Source organism: Panulirus ornatus, chromosome 18 (assembly GCF_036320965.1).
Source record: "Panulirus ornatus isolate Po-2019 chromosome 18, ASM3632096v1, whole genome shotgun sequence".
In the NCBI taxonomy this organism is placed as follows: Eukaryota; Metazoa; Arthropoda; class Malacostraca; order Decapoda; family Palinuridae; genus Panulirus; species Panulirus ornatus.
The window spans coordinates 59,720,417-59,737,916 of NC_092241.1; the positions used below are offsets into that span (position 1 = coordinate 59,720,417).

At 44.7% G+C, this 17,500-nt stretch overlaps 2 protein-coding genes across 7 annotated transcripts in view; one reads left to right on the forward strand and one right to left on the reverse strand.

The window, feature by feature from the left end:
* The window catches only part of LOC139755172 (muscle-specific protein 20), a 28,563-nt gene extending 19,819 nt beyond the window's left edge, over nt 1-8,744 (reverse strand). The window contains exon 1 of one of the 2 annotated variants that reach the window (XM_071673341.1): nt 8,401-8,744. In XM_071673341.1, the coding sequence (XP_071529442.1) occupies nt 8,401-8,406 (6 nt within the window). In that variant the 5' untranslated portion in view covers nt 8,407-8,744. Of the gene's footprint in view, nt 1-7,516; nt 7,682-8,400 lie in introns of those variants that run through there. The other variant, XM_071673342.1, reaches the window with a different exon arrangement.
* Nucleotides 1-17,500, forward strand: part of Mp20 (Muscle protein 20) — a 172,241-nt gene that overhangs the window by 105,387 nt on the left and 49,354 nt on the right. The window contains exon 1 of one of the 5 annotated variants that reach the window (XM_071673340.1): nt 7,920-8,033. The exons of the other annotated variants lie outside the window; for them this stretch is intronic. The gene's annotated coding sequence lies outside the window, so the exon portion shown is untranslated. Of the gene's footprint in view, nt 1-7,919; nt 8,034-17,500 lie in introns of those variants that run through there. 5 annotated transcript variants of the gene reach the window in all.

The window sequence follows — 17,500 nt, forward strand, 5'->3', positions numbered from 1 at the left end:
AGGAACTGCAGAAGCTGGTGACTGAGATTTGGTAAAGTGTGTGAAAGAAGAAAACTGAGAGTAAATGTGAATGAGAGCAAGGCTATGATGTACAGTAGGATTGAGGGACAAGTCAATTGGGAGGTAAGTTTGAATGGAGAAAAACTGGAGGAAGTGAAGTGTTTTAGAACTCTGGGAGTGGATTTGGCAGCGGATGGAACCTTGGAAGCGGAAGTGAATCATGGATGGGTGAGGGGGCGAAAGTTCTGGGAGCGTTGAAGAATGTGTGGAAGTCGAGAACTTTATCTTGGACAGCAAAAATGGGTATGTTTGAAGGAATAGTGGTTCCATCAATGTTGTATGGTTGCGAGGCGTGGGCTATAGATAGAGTTGTGCGGTGGAAGGTGGATGTGCTGGAAATGAGATGCTTGAGGACAATATGTGGTGTGAGGTGGTTTGATCGAGTAAGTAATAATAGGATAAGAGAGATGTAGGTTAATAAAAAGAGTGTGGTTGAGAGAGCAGAAGAGGGTGATTTGAAATGGTTTGGTGACAAGGAGCGAATGAGTGAGGAAAGATTGACACGGAGGATATATGTGTCAGAGGTGGAGAGAACGAGGAGAAGTGGGAGACCAAATTGGAGGTGGAAAGATGGAGTGAAAAAGATTTTGAGTGATCGGGGCCTGGACATGCAAGAGGGTGAAAGGCGGGCAAGGAATAGAGTGAATTGGAACGATGTGGTATACCGGGGTCGACGTGCTGTCAATGGATTGAACCAGGGCATGTGAAGCGTCTGGGGTAAACCATGGAAAGTAGTGTGGGGCCTGGATGTGGAAAGGGAGCTGTTGTTTCGGATCATTATACATGACAGCTAGAGACTGAGTGTGAACGAATATGGCCTTTGTCGTCTTTTTTTAGCGCTACCTCGCACACATGCGTGGGGAGGGGGTTGCTATTTCATGTGTGGCGGGGTGGCGATGGGAATGAACAAAGGCAGACAGTATGAATTATGTACATGTGTATATATGTATATGGCTGTGTGACTATATATATGTATACGTTGAGTTGTATTGTTATGCATATGTGCGTGTGTGGACGTGTATATATATATATATATATATATATATATATATATATATATATATATATATATATATATATATATATATATATATATATATATATATATATATATATATACACATGTTTTGGCTTTGATTGAAACGAAGCTCAAGGGTGAAGGGGAAGAGTGGTTGGGGAATGTCTTGGGAGTAAAGTCAGTGGTTGGTGAAAAGACAAGAGTAAGGGAAGGAGTAGCACTACTCCTGATACAGTAGTGTTGGGAGTATGTGATAGATTGTAAGAAAGTAAAATCTAGATTGATATGGGTAAAACTGAAAGTGGATGGAGAGAGATGGGTGATTATTGGTGTATATGCACCTGGGCATGAGAAGAAAGATCATGAGAGGCAAGTGTTTTGGGAGCAGCTGAGTGACTGTGTTAGTAGTTTTGATGCACGAGAGCGGGTTATAGTGATGGGTGATTTGAATGCAAAGGTGAGTAATGTGGCACTTGAGGGGTTAATTGGTGTACATGGGATGTTCAGTGTTGTAAATGGAAATGGTGAAGAGTTTGTAGATTTGTGCGCTGAAAAAGGACTGGTGACTGAGAATACCTGTTTTAAAAAGAGTGATATATATAAGTATACGTATGTAAGTAGGAGAGATGGCCAGAGAGCGTTATTGGATTATGTGTTAATTGTTAGGAGCGCGAAAGAGAGACTTTTGGATGTTAATGTGCTGAGAGGTGCAACTGGAGGGATGTCTGACCATTATCTTGTGCAGGCGAAGGTGAAGATTTGTAGAGGTTTTCAGAAAGGAAGAGAGAATGTTGGGGTGAAGAGAGTGGTGAGAGTAAGTGAGCTTGTGAAGGAGACTTGTATGAGGAAGTACCAGGAGAGACTGAATACAGAGTGGAAAAAGGTGAGGACAAAGGAAGTAAGGGGAGTGGGGGAGGAATGGGATATATTTAGGGAAACAGTGAATTCTTGCGCAAAAGATGCTTGTGGCATGAGAAGCGTGGGAGGTGGGCAGATTAGAAACGGTTGTGAGTGGTGGGATGAAGAAGTAACATCATTAGTGAAAGAGAAGAGAAGCATTTGGACGAGTTTTTAGGGTAAATAAAGCAAATGACTGGGAGATGTATAGAAAAAAGAGGTAAGAGGTCAAGAGAAAGGTGTAAGAGTTGACAAAGAGGACAAATGGTAGTTGGGGTAAGAGAGTATCATTAAATTATAGGAAGAATAAAAAGATGTCTTGGAAGGAGGTAAATAAAGTGTGTAAGACAAGATAACAAATGGGAACATCAATGAAGGGGGCTGATAGGGAGGTGATAAAAGTAAGTGGTGCTGTGAGAAGGAGATGAAGTGAGTATTTTGAAGGTTTGTTGAATGTGTTTGATGATAGAGTGGCAGATATAGGGTGTTTTGGTCGAGGTGGTATGCGATGTGAGAGGGTTAGGGAGAATGATTTGGAAAATGCAGAAGAGGTAGTAAAAGCTTTGCGGAAGATGAAAGCCGGCAAGGCAGCGGGTTTGGATGGCATTGAAGTGGAATTTATTAGAAAAGGGGTGACTGTTTTGTTGACTGGTTAGTAAGGATATTTATTGCATGTATGACTCGTGGTGAAGTACCTGAGGACTGGCGGAATGCTTGCATAGTGCCATTGTACGAAGGCAAAGGGGATAAAGGTGACTGTTCAAATTAAAGAGGTATAAGTTTGTTGAGTATTCCTGGTAAATTATATGGGAGGGTATTGATTGAGAGGGTGAAGGCATGTACAGAGCATCAGATTGGGGAAGAGCAGTGTGGTTTCAGAAGTGGTAGAGAATGTGTGGATCAGGTGTTTGCTTTGAAGAATGTATGTGAGAAATACTTAGAAAAGCAAATGGATTTGTATGTAGCATTCATGGATCTGGAGAAGGCATATGATAGAGATGCTCTGTGGAAGATATTAAGAATATATGTTGTAGGAGGCAAGTTGTTAGAAGCAGTGAAAAGTTTTTATCGAGGATGTAAGGCATGTGTACGAGTAGGAAGAGAGGAAAGTGATTGGTTCTCAGTGAATGTAGGTTTGCGGCAGGTGTGCGTGATGTCTCCATGGTTGTTTAATTTGTTTATGGATGGGGTTGTTAGGGAGGTGAATGTATGAGCTTTGGAGAAAGGGGCATGTATGCAGTCTGTTGTGGATGAGAGGGCTTGGGAAGTGAGTTAGTTGTTGTTCGCTGATGATACATCGCTGTTGGCTGATTCGGGTGAGAAACTGCAGAAGCTGATGACTGAGTTTAGTAAAGTGTGTGAAAGAGGAAAGCTGGGAGTAAATGTGAATGATAGCAAGGTTATTAGGTGCAGTAGTGTTGAGAGACAAGTCAGTTGGGAGGTAAGTTTGAATGGAGAATAACTGGAGGAAGTGAAGTGTTTTACACCGATACCACAGCTCCCTTTCCATATCCAAGCCTCGCAAAACTTTCCATGGTTTACCCCAGACGCTTCATATGCCCTGGTTCAATCCATTGACAGCACGTCGACCCCGGTATACCACATCGTTCCAATTCCCTCTATTCCTTGCACACCTTTCACCCTCCTGCATGTTCAGGCCCCGATCGCTCAAAATCTTTTTCACTCCATCTTTCCACCTGCAATTTGGTCTCCCACTTCTCCTTGTTCCCTCAACCTCTGACACATATATCTCTTTGTCAATATTTCCTCACTCATTCCCTCCATGTGACCAAACCATTACAAAACACCCTCTTCTGCTCTCTCAACCACACTTTTTTTTATTACCATGCATCTCTCTTACACTTTCATTACTTACTCGATTAAACCACCTCACACCACATATTGTCCTCAAATATCTCATTTCCAACACATCCACCCTCTTCCGCACAACTCTATCTATAGCCTACACCTCGCAACCAAATAACATTGTTGGAACCACTATTCCTTCAAATATACCCATTTTTGCTTTCCGAGATAATGTTCTCGCCTTCCACACATTTTTCAACGCTCCCAAAACTTTCGTCCCCTCCCCCATCCTGTGACTCACTTCCATGTGAGTCACAGGATGGGCTTCCATGGTTCCATCTCCTGCCAGATCCACTCACAGATATCTAAAACACTTCAATTCCTCCAGTTTTTCTCCATTCAAACTTACCTCCCAGTTGACATATCCCTCAACCCTACTGTACCTAATAACCTTGCTCCTATTTACATTTGTTCTCAGCATTCTTCTTTCACTCACTTTACCAAACTCAGTCTCTGGTTCTGGGTTCGATCCTGGCTATTGGAGGTTTGTATGTTCTATGAAGGTGCGCGTTCCTATGCACTTTGTTCGTATATGTATCCATATATAACTGTGGACCGACAGCTACGGCCGGGATTCGAAACACCGCAGAGTCGACACCTGGGTTGGCCATGAAGGCGTCATGGTCAGCAACGCTAACCGCTGCACCAGGAGGTTTCCTGGGGTGGCTGGAGGGAGCGGAAGATTCAAGCAAAAGACGAGAATAGTTTGTACCCAAGGCTTCCCCCTTTCTCCTGCCTCACATTCAGCATCTTATAATGCACCATCCTCCCCCCCTCCCCCTTCCTCCACCGTCCTCTCCCTACCGTTCCTCTACCATTCTTTTCCTCTTCCTCCTTCACCATCCTCCCCCTTCTCCATCTTTGCCATCTTCCTCCTCCTCTCATCCTCCTCTTTCACCTTCCCCTCGTCTATCATCCTCCTCCTCCTCCTCCTTCTCGAGTGGGACTTGTTCATTTCAGTGAAGGGTAAGCTCTCCTTCGAGCAAAGCGTCGTCTGAGGGACTGGCTGTTCTTGGCAGCACATCGCACAGCGTTTGCCAAAGAGGAAATGAACGGCGCTGTAAAAAGCACAGGAGGAAACGACGATGAGCTGCCTCGTGAGCTGTTCATGTGGCGCCTGACACTGGGGCGGGCACCCCTGGTTGTGGCAGCCAGGTGGCAGCGTCCACACCTACATAATGGTGTAGTCAGTAGTCAACCACGGCATCAGAGCATCAGACAATATGAAATCATTTCGACATTGGTCCAGACTGGCGAGAGATAATGCTCCAGAAATACTTCTGGGATGATGATGCGCGGGCAATACTAGCGCCAGATTATGCGTCGGAAATTCTATGGGAAAATGGTGTTGGCGCAGGAAGTGGTTGCCTACTCGTTTCATAACTATGGTTATCCCCTGGTACAACTTATAACTGCTGTTCTTTCGTCTGATACCCCGGAACATAGACAAACATAACAAGTAAAACAAGGACAAATGCCACATTAAGACAGATGGTGTGCTGCTACAAACGTATGGTTACTATGCTCTATATCCTGACACACAAACAGCAGTTGTCACAATCACTCACATCATCAGCGAAATTTCAATAATGTCGTTCAAGAACTTGGTGCGTACATCACCTTCACTGGTGGTAACCTTCCCTAACACTTCCGTCTCGAACTCATAACAAGTGTCTTAACTCCTGGAATACAAGGGTACGATCCTTCAGCAGGAGGGTACGATCCTTCAGCAGGAGGGTACGATCCTTCAGCAGGAGGGTACGATCCTTCAGCAGGAGGGTACGATCCTTCAGCAGGAGGATACGATCCTTCAGCAGGAAGATACGATCCTTCAGCAGGAAGATACGATCCTTCAGCAGGAGGGTACGATCCTTCAGCAGGAAGATACGATCCTTCAGCAGGAGGATACGATCCTTCAGCAGGAGGGTACGATCCTTCAGCAGGAAGATACGATCCTTCAGCAGGAGGATACGATCCTTCAGCAGGAGGGTACGATCCTTCAGCAGGAGGGTACGATCCTTCAGCAGGAAGATACGATCCTTCAGCAGGAGGGTACGATCCTTCAGCAGGAGGGTACGATCCTTCAGCAGGAAGATACGATCCTTCAGCAGGAGGGTACGATCCTTCAGCAGGAGGGTACGATCCTTCAGCAGGAGGGTACGATCCTTCAGCAGGAAGATACGATCCTTCAGCAGGAGGGTACGATCCTTCAGCAGGAGGGTACGATCCTTCAGCAGAAGGGTACGATCCTTCAGCAGGAGGATACGATTCTTCAGCAAAAGGGTACGATCCTTCAGCAGGAGGATACAATCCTTCAGCAGGAGGATACGATCCTTCAGCAGGAGGGTACGATCCTTCAGCAGGAGGGTACGATCCTTCAGCAGGAAGATACGATCCTTCAGCAGGAGGGTACGATCCTTCAGCAGGAGGGTACGATCCTTCAGCAGAAGGATACGATCCTTCAGCAGGAGGGTACGATCCTTCAGCAGGAGGGTACGATCCTTCAGCAGGAGGGTACGATCCTTCAGCAGGAGGGTACGATCCTTCAGCAGGAGGATACGATCCTTCAGCAGGAGGATACGATCCTTCAGCAGAAGGGTACGATCCTTCAGCAGGAGGATACGATCCTTCAGCAGGAGGATACGATCCTTCAGCAGGAGGGTACGTTCCTTCAGCAGGAGGGTACGATCCTTCAGCAGGAAGGTACGATCCTTCAGCAGGAGGGTACGATCCTTCAGCAAGAGGATACGATCCTTCAGCAGGAGGGTACGAGCCTTCAGCAGGAGGGTACGATCCTTCAGCAGGAAGTTACGATCCTTCAGTAGGAGGGTACGATCCTTCATCAGGAGGGTACGATCATTCAGCAGGAAGATACGATCCTTCAGCAGGAGGGTACGATCCTTCAGCAGGAGGATACGATCCTTCAGCAGGAGGGTACGATCATTCAGCAGGACGGTACGATTCTTCAGCAGGAGGGTACGATCCTTCAGCAATAGGATACGATCCTTCAGCAGGAGGGTACGATCCTTCAGCAGGACGGTACGATTCTTCAGCAGGAGGGTACGATCCTTCAGCAGGAGGGTACGATCCTTCAGCAGGAGGGTACGATCCTTCAGCAGGAGGATACGAGCCTTCAGCAGGAGGGTACGATCCTTCAGCAGGAGGGTACAATTCTTCAACAGGAGGGTACGATCCTTCAGCAGTATAGTACCATCCTTCAGCAAAGATTGTATCGTTGTGCTCAAGAGTTTTCTATGTTTAGTTTACCCGGCTGGCAACACTATACAAACAGTTTACCCGGCTGACAACACTATACAAACAGTTTACCCGGCTGGCAACACTATACAAACAGTTTACCCGGCTGACAACACTATACAAACAGTTTACCCGGCTGGCAACACTATACAAACAGTTTACCCGGCTGGCAACACTATACAAACAGTTTACCCGGCTGACAACACTATACAAACAGTTTACCCGGCTGGCAACACTATACAAACAGTTTACCCGGCTGACAACACTATACAAACAGTTTACCCGGCTGGCAACACTATACAAACAGTTTACCCGGCTGACAACACTATACAAACAGTTTACCTGGCTGACAACACTATACAAACAGTTTACCCGGCTGGCAACACTATACAAACAGTTTACCCGGCTGACAACACTCACTTAACAGAACCTTCTTGGCTCTTGGACTCTTGTGATGTGTGGGAGGCAAGTGTAGGGTGGTGGCCGCACGAAACCCAACGAGACTGCTTCCACACTGAGGCCTCTGCTGTGGTAACAAGTATCAGGGAACAACTCTCGAGCACACATAGTTACGTGCCTGTAAATCTGGAAGGGAAAAGTGTGTGTGTGTGTGTGTGTGTGTATTACAGGGAGCGTTGTTTTACACTATAGTGTCCTCGTCCCTTGACCTTGAATGTATGTACCATATATTTCCTCCCATGTACACACACACACACACACACACACACACCGTGCCAGGTATCCATGTATAGGCCAGCCCCGAGGGGAGGATGACCCTTGACAGCCACGCCCAAGTCGTGCCCCTGCGGGTCCGACCTGTACTAGCCACTACACCACGGAGGCCGTAAACATATATTTCATAACGCCATCAGTGGGACTCGAGCCACTGTCTACTGAGGGCACACGGCGTATGTGTGCTGTGTAGGCAGCAGTTTAGGTAAGTAGAGGGTGATGAGGGGCAGTTTAGCAGGGGTCAGAACACCTGAACAAGGGCGTCAGCACTTGCATCGTTCCGTCGCACACACAAGTCTGGCTCCGATCGGGGCCGTCTCTTACGGCGCAGGGGTGCACATGTGATGAGGGGGGTGCCATCACTGACGAAGTGGACTACACTAGGGACGGACAGTGGGGCAGCATGTGCATTATTCGGTAGCTGCCTGACTCGTCCCGTGTTGGTGAGGGTCAGCAGGAGGGCTTCACTACCACCCTCACTACACACTGTCGTGGAGCGGGCCACGGGTGGGGGTCGAGTGCCGCCCACCTGGTGGACAGGTGAAGCGAGGTGGTGCTGGTGAGGAACTTACCACCATGGCTGTGACTGCCGGGGCAGGAGGAGAGAGACACTCTGGTCACCACCGAGCTGTGCTCCTGACTGGCTCTGGCCGAGGGTGTGGCTGAGGGCACCACCAGCGGCAGCGGTGGGTGGTGGGGAGGGTGGCGGGTCTGAGTGCCACGGGCGGCCTTCTACGATGCCAGGGCTGCTTAAGAGTAGGTGGGAGGAGGGGAGACTGGCGGGAGGGGGAGTGCTTCAGTACCATTCTCGTCGACAGTGGTGCCACGGGCGACACCTGCTAACACATCTTTTGAGATTAAACTTTTGAAATCTGAAATCGCAATGCCTTCCTCCTCCTCTTCCTCCTCTTTCAGTGACACTAACCTCACCAAACAATAAGAACAGTGATGCTTCATAATCAGTCTCATCTATTTTCTCACTTTCGTATTTGATTTGCTTCATGCGTGCAGTTATATGGGTCTCGCTATCAGTGGGAATCTCCTCTAGTTGTTGCTTAAAACTTGTACATGATCAACTCGGAAATTTAAGAAAAGGAAATGAAGATCGGTCATCTTGTTAAATATGATTCATATAAGAGCTTCCTGTAGTACTGCCTTTCATGAGGTTGTCACTGAGCCATCATCACTTACGAAAATCTTGTACTTCAGAGTTATGTGCCGAGGACACCACGTCAGACAGGAGACCTCATATAGTGCTGTTGACGTTCGGCTTTACGTAAGATATTCTCATAGTAACCATAGCACCAACCTCGCCCTCCTGACGCACTTTTTACCTTTTAATAACAGTTCCTTTCTTGGTTTTAGTTGCACCCTTCCTGCTCATTTCTTGAAGTATAGCAGGGACTCCACACCCCCTCCTCAAAGAACACCCAGGAACTCCCACCTTCCTCAGAGAACAGCAGGCACCACTCCCTCCTCCTCAGAGGACGCCAGTCTACTCCTCCTTTCCTCAAAGTACACCAGGTAACTCCCTCCCTCACATGGAACACCATGCCATCCCTTCATGGAGCGCCACTCCACTTCATAGGGCAGCAGGGAGCCCCAGTTCTCCACCACTAGCCTCCCCTGTTCCCCCTCCCTTCCAAAGACCCCACCCCGGGGAGCCTGGCGTTGCTACGCTCCTCAGCCTGGAGGTCACCTTCCCTGGGGGTTTCCTCCTTAGACATTTACAGAGAACACTTGTGCTGGCGCCTCAATAGGTGAATTCCTGTTTGAATATAAGATTTAGAATCGCCTCCCACGTCCTCTCCTTCTGTTGCTGCTGCTTCCAGTCATAAACGCCTTGCGATCAGCCAAAATGACAAGAAAATATGATTTGTTAAGGCATTACCGTCCGTCAGATACCTCTCCCCTGATGCGTGGAAGTGGCATGGACCCAACGATGGGTCGCTCACATGGACGGCAACTGGTTGACTCATCCCGTGTTATACCCCATATACCCACATCGCCGGAAGGTAGAGGGTTGGCCCCATAATTCCCTTCCCACACTAAGAACTGATATTGCGAAGATTTATCCATCAACCAACAAACGAGTTTGGTGGAACAATTAGTCAACTTAGCTATACCTGACAATCTGTAAGATCTCGGGAGGCTTTCCACCCTCCTTACCGCTATTTCTTTTTTCTTTTTTATGCTAAGGCTGCAGTCACGAACCAAAAGGGCCACATCAAGCCCGAGCCCTAATTGAAATATAGAGAGAATCATGAAACGGAAAAAGAGAAGACAAGGGAAAGCATTTATGAATTTTGGAGAAAGTGAAAAACCTATCTTTTGAAATGTGCCAGGTCAAAGTTACTGGGAAAGGCATGAGAAGGTAGAGAGTTCCAAAACTTTGATGTGTAGAGTAAGAAGCAAGCATCAAAACGGCCCACCTTTGAATTGCTGATGGCCATATAATAATCATGTGATGCAGCAGCTTGCCGAGCATTGTGAGGTCTAGCTAATGGTGAGGCACACAAGCAACCAGCTGTAGGGAGCAAAAACTAAAGTAATACCTATAGAAAAGGGACAGTGAACCAACAATGCAGCGTAGGGCAAGGGGGTCAAGTTTGGAAGTTAACCTGGGACGGTTTATAAGTCGGATCGCTTTCGACTCACCTCTGTCGTGTAAGAATACAGAGCTAGAACCACCCCAGATGTGGGAGCAGTACTCCATACAAAGACGAATCAATCCTTCGTCTAAACGAAGCAACTGTTCAGAAGAGAAGTATCGACATGTAAACAGGACACTCAGTTTCATGGAAGCAGATCTAGCTATTCCCGTTATGTGGGGTTTCCGAAAAAGAGTGGACGTTACAGTAACAGCAAGTATGTTTGATTGAGTCAAGATGTGGAATACGGATTTGCTGTTACAATACTTCTAACATATTAGGAAAACCATTTTGTATTTCCATAATAAATACAGTAAATCGTTAAAGACCCACACACACATATGTCAATACTTTCATACCAAATAAGCCACCTGCTCTGTATCAGGTCAAGCTGAGCGTTCCTCGTCTATTCTTGTAACAGTCTGTCCATCCACCTTCACTCGCTAACACTTGTAGGCACATGAGGATCACCTACCTGGTAAACAGCTCAGACGTATATCTCCCAAAACATCGACACTTGGCCTATATGATCCTACAGACTTTCTCACGTCCACGAAACTGACAATAACGATAATAGTACCTTGAGATTATAAGAATATATATATATATATATATATATATATATATATATATATATATATATATATATATATATGGAGATATGGATAGAGTTGTGCGCAGGAGGATGGATGTGCTGGAAATGAGATGTTTGAGGACAATGTGTGGTGTGAGGTGGTTTGATCGAGTGAGTAACGTAAGGGTAAGAGAGATGTGTGGAAATAAAAAGAGCGTGGTTGAGAGAGCAGAAGAGGGTGTTTTGAAGTGGTTTGGGCACATGGAGAGAATGAGTGAGGAAAGATTGACCAAGAGGATATATGTGTCGGAGGTGGAGGGAACGAGGAGAAGAGGGAGACCAAATTGGAGGTGGAAAGATGGAGTGAAAAAGATTTTGTGTGATCGGGGCCTGAACATGCAGGAGGGTGAAAGGAGGGCAAGGAATAGAGTGAATTGGAGCGATGTGGTATACCGGGGTTGACGTGCTGTCAGTGGATTGAATCAAGGCATGTGAAGCGTCTGGGGTAAACCATGGAAAGCTGTGTAGGTATGTATATTTGCGTGTGTGGACGTATGTATATACATGTGTATGGGGGGGGGGGTTGGGCATTTCTTCGTCTGTTTCCTTGCGCTACCTCGCAAACGCGGGAGACAGCGACAAAGTATAATAAAAAAAAATAAAATATAATATATATATATATATATATATATATATATATATATATATATATATATATATATATATATATATATATATATATATATATATATATATATATATATATATATATATATATATATATATATATATATATATATATATATATATATATATATATATATATATATATATATATATATATATATATATACATATATATATATATTGATTGGGGAAGAGCACTGTGGTTTCAGAAGTGGTAGAGAATGTGTGGATCAGGTGTTTGCTTTGAAGAATGTATGTGAGAAATACTTAGAAAAGCAAATGGATTTGTATGTAGCATTTATGGATCTGGAGAAGGCATATGATAGAGTTGATAGAGATGCTCTGTGGAAGGTATTAAGAATATATGGTGTGGGAGGCAAGTTGTTAGAAGCAGTGAAAAGTTTTTATCGAGGATGTAAGGCATGTGTACGTGTTGGAAGAGAGGAAAGTGATTGGTTCTCAGTGAATGTAGGTTTGCGGCAGGGGTGTGTGATGTCTCCATGGTTGTTTAATTTGTTTATGGATGAGGTTGTTAGGGAGGTGAATGCAAGAGTTTTGGAAAGAGGGGCAAGTATGAAGTCTATTGGGGATGAGAGAGCTTGGGAAGTGAGTCAGTTGTTGTTCGCTGATGATACAGCCCTGGTGGCTGATTCATGTGAGAAATTGCAGAAGCTGGTGACTGAGTTTGGTAAAGTGTGTGAAAGAAGAAAGTTAAGAGTAAATGTGAATAAGAGCAAGGTTATTAGGTACAGTAGGGTTGAGGGTCAAGTCAATTGGGAGGTGAGTTTGAATGGAGAAAAACTGGAGGAAGTGAAGTGTTTTAGATATCTGGGAGTGGATCTGGCAGCGGATGGAACCATGGAAGCGGAAGTGAATCATAGGGTAGGGGAGGGGGCGAAAATTCTGGGAGCCTTGAAGAATGTGGGGAAGTCGAGAACATTATCTCGGAAAGCAAAAATGGGTATGTTTGAAGGAATAGTGGTTCCAACAATGTTGTATGGTTGCGAGACGTGGGCTATGGATAGAGTTGTGCGCAGGAGGATGGATGTGCTGGAAATGAGATGTTTGAGGACAATATGTGGTGTGAGGTGGTTTGATCGAGTAAGTAACGTAAGGGTAAGAGAGATGTGTGGAAATAAAAAGAGCGTGGTTGAGAGAGCAGAAGAGGGTGTTTTGAAATGGTTTGGGCACATGGAGAGAATGAGTGAGGAAAGATTGACCAAGAGAATATATGTGTCGGAGGTGGAGGGAACGAGGAGAAGAGGGAGACCAAATTGGAGGTGGAAAGATGGAGTGAAAAAGATTTTGTGTGATCGGGGCCTGAACATGCAGGAGGGTGAAAGGAGGGCAAGGAATAGAGTGAATTGGAGCGATGTGGTATACAGGGGTGGACGTGCTGTCAGTGGATTGAATCAAGGCATGTGAAGCGTCCGGGGTAAACCATGGAAAGCTGTGTAGGTATGTATATTTGTGTGTGTGGACGTGTGTATGTACATGTGTATGGGGGGGGTTGGGGAATTTCTTTCGTCTGTTTCCTTGCGCTACCTCGCAAACGCGGGAAACAGCGACAAAGTATAAAAAAAAAAAAAAAAAAATATATATATATATATATATATATATATATATATATATATATATATATATATATATATATGTATATATATATATATATATATATATATATATATATATATATATATATATATATATATATATATATATATATATATATATATATATATATATATATATATGATAAGAGTGAGTGCTCAAATTACAGAGGTATAAGTTTGTTGAGTATTCCTGGTAGATTATATGGGAGAGTATTGATTGAGAGGGTGAAGCATGTACAGAGTATAAGATTGGGGAAGAGCAGTGTGGTTTCAGAAGTGGTAGAGGATGTGTGGATCAGGTGTTTGCTTTGAAGAATGTATGTGAGAAATACTTAGAAAGGCAAATGGATTTGTATTTAGCATTTGTGGATCTGGAAAAGGCATATGATAGAGTTGATAGAGATGCTCTGTGGAAGGTATTAAGAATATATGGTGTGGGAAGCAAGTTGTTAGAAGCAGTGAAAAGTTTTTATCGAGGATGTAAGGCATGTGTACGTGTAGGAAGTGAGGAAAGTGATTGGTTCTCAGTAAATGTAGGTTTGCGGCAGGGGTGTGTGACGTCTCCATGGTTGTTTAATTTGTTTATGGATGGGGTTGTTAGAGAGGTGAATGCAAGAGTTTTGGAAAGAGGGGCAAGTATGAAGTCTGTTGTGGATGAGAGAGCTTGGGAAGTGAGTCAGTTGTTGTTCGCTGATGATACAGCGCTGGTGGCTGATTCATGTGAGAAACTGCAGAAGCTGGTGACTGAGTTTGGTAAAGTGTGTGAAAGAAGAAAGTTAAGAGTGAATGTGAATAAGAGCAAGGTTGTTAGGTACAGTAGGGTTGAGGGTCAAGTCAATTGGGAGGTAAGCTTGAATGGAGAAAAACTGGAGGAAGTGAAGTGTTTTAGATATCTGGGAGTGGATCTGGCAGCGGATGGAACCATGGAAGCGGAAGTGGATCATAGGGTGGGGGAGGGGGCAAAAGTTCTGGGAGACTTGAAGAATGTGTGGAAGTCGAGAACATTATCTCGGAAAGCAAAAATGGGTATGTTTGAAGGAATAGTGGTTCCAAGAATGTTGTATGTTTGCGAGGCTTGGGCTATGGAAAGAGTTGTGCGCAGGAGGATGGATGTGCTGGAAATGAGATGTTTGAGGACAATGTGTGGTGTGAGGTGGTTTGATCGAGTAAGTAACGTAAGGGTAAGAGAGATGTGTGGGAATAAAAAGAGCGTGGTTGAGAGAGCAGAAGAGGGTGTTTTGAAATGGTTTGGGCACATGGAGAGAATGAGTGAGGAAAGATTGACCAAGAGGATATATGTGTCGGAGGTGGAGGGAACGAGGAGAAGTGGGAGACCAAATTGGAGGTGGAAAGATGGAGTGAAAAAGATTTTGAGTGATCGGGGCCTGAACATGCAGGAGGGTGAGAGGAGGGCAAGGAATAGAGTGAATTGGATCGGTGTGGTATACCGGGGTTGACGTGCTGTCAGTGGATTGAATCAGGGCATGTGAAGCGTCTGGGGTAAACCATGGAAAGCTGTGTAGGTATGTATATATATATATATATATATATATATATATATATATATATATATATATATATATATATATATATATATATATATATATATATATATATATATATATATATCCGTGGGGATAGGGGAGAAAGAATACTTCCCACGCATTCCTCACTTGTCGTAGAAGGCGACTAAAGGGGACGGGAGCGGGGGGCCAGAAAGCCTCCCCTCCTTGTATTTTAACTTTCTAAAAGTGGAAACAGAAGAAGGAGTCACGCGAGGAGTGCTCATCCTCCTCGAAGGCTCAGATTGGGGTGTCTAAATGTGTGTGGATGTAACCAAGATGAGAAAAATGGAGAGATAGGTAGTATGTTTGAGGAAAGGAACCTGGATGTTTTGGCTCTGAGTGAAACGAAGCTCAAGGGTAAAGGGGAAGAGTGGTTTGGGAATGTCTTGGGAGTACAGTCAGGGGTTAGTGAGAGGACAAGAGGAAGGGAAGGAGTAGCACTACTCCTGAATCAGGAGTTGTGGGAGTATGTGATAGAGTGTAAGAAAGTAAAGTCTAGATTGATATGGGTAAAACTGAAAGTTGATGGGGAGAGATAGGTGATTATTGGTGCATATGCACCTGGGCATGAGAAGAAACATCATGAGAGGCAAGTGTTTTGGGCGCAGCTGAATGAGTGTGTTAGTGGTTTTGATGCTCAAGACCGGGTTATAGTGATAAGTGATTTGAATGCAAAGGTGAGTAATGTCGCAGTTGAGGGAATAATTGGTATACATGGAGTGTTCAGTGTTGTAAATGGAAATGGTGAAGAGCTTGTAGATTTATGTGCTGAAAAATACCTGGTGATTGGGAATACCTGTTTTAAAAAGCGAGATATACATAAGTATACGTATGTAAGTAGGAGAGATGGCCAGAGAGCGTTATTGGATCACGTGTTAATTGATAGACGCACGAAAGAGAGACTTCTGGATGTTAATGTGCTGAGAGGTGCAACTAGAGGGATGTCTCACCATCATCTTGTGGAGGCGAAGGTGAAGATTTTTGGGGTTTTCAGAAAAGAAGAGAGAATGTTGGGGTGAAGAGAGTGGTGAGATTAAGTGAGCTTGGGAAGGAGACTTGTGTGAGGAAGTACCAGGAGAGACTGAGTACATAATGGAAAAAGGTGAGAACAAGGGAGGTAAGGGGAGTGAGGGAGGAATGGGATGTATTTAGGGAAGCAGTGATGGCTTACGCAAAAGATGCTTGTGGCATGAGAAGCGTGGGAGGTGGGTTGATTAGAAAGGGTAGTGAGTGGTGGGATAAAGAAGTAAGATTATTAGTGAAAAAGAAGAGAGAGGCATTTGGACGATTTTTGCAGGGAAAAATGCAAATGAGTGGGAGAGGTATAAAAGAAAGAGGCAGGAGGTCAAGAGAAAGGTGCAAGAGGTGAAAAAGAGGGCAGATGAGAGTTGGGGTGAGAGACTATCATTAAATTTCAAGGAGAATAAAAAAATGTTTTGGAAGGAGGTAAATAAAGTGCGTAAGACAAGGGAGCAAATGGGAACTTCAGTGAAGGGTGCTAATGGGGAGGTGATAGCAAGTAGTGGTGATGTGAGAAGGAGATGGAGTGAGTATTTTGAAGTTTGTTGAATGTGTTTGATGATAGAGTGGCAGATATAGGGTGTTTTGGTCGAGGTGGTGTGCAAAGTGAAAGGGCTAGGGAAAATGATTTGGTAAATAGAGAAGAGGTAGTAAAAGCTTTGCGGAAGATGAAGGCCGGCAAGGCAGCAGGTTTGGATGGTATTGCATTGGAATTTATTAAAAAAGGGGGTGACTGTATTATTGACTGGTTGGTAAGGTTATTTAATGTATGTATGACTCATGGTGAGGTGCCTGAGGATTGGCGGAATGCGTGCATAGTGCCATTGTACAAAGGCAAAGGGGATAAGAGTGAGTGCTCAAATTACAGAGGTATAAGTTTGTTGAGTACTCCTGGTAAATTATATGGGAGGGTATTGATTGAGAGGGTGAAGGCATGTACAGAGCATCAGATTGGGGAAGAGCAGTGTGGTTTCAGAAGTGGTAGAGGATGTGTGGATCAGGTGTTTGCTTTGAAGAATGTATGTGAGAAATACTTAGAAAAGCAAATGGATTTGTATGTAGCATTTATGGATCTGGAGAAGGCATATGATAGAGTTGATAGAGATGCTCTGTGGAAGGTATTAAGAATATATGGTGTGGGAGGCAAGTTGTTAGAAGCAGTGAAAAGTTTTTATCGAGGATGTAAGGCATGTGTACGTGTAGGAAGAGAGGAAAGTGATTGGTTCTCAGTGAATATAGGTTTGCGGCAGGGGTGTGTGATGTCTCCATGGTTGTTTAATTTGTCAATGGATGGGGTTGTTAGGGAGGTAAATGCAAGAGTTTTGGAAAGAGGGGCAAGTATGCAGTCCGTTGTGGATGAGAGAGCTTGGGAAGTGAGTCAGTTGTTGTTCGCTGATGATACAGCGCTGGTGGCTGATTCATGTAAGAAACTGCAGAAGCTGGTGACTGAGTTTGGTAAAGTGTGTGAAAGAAGAAAGTTAAGAGTAAATGTGAATAAGAGCAAGGTTATTAGGTACAGTAGGGTTGAGGGGCAAGCCAATTGGGAGGTAAGTTTGAATGGA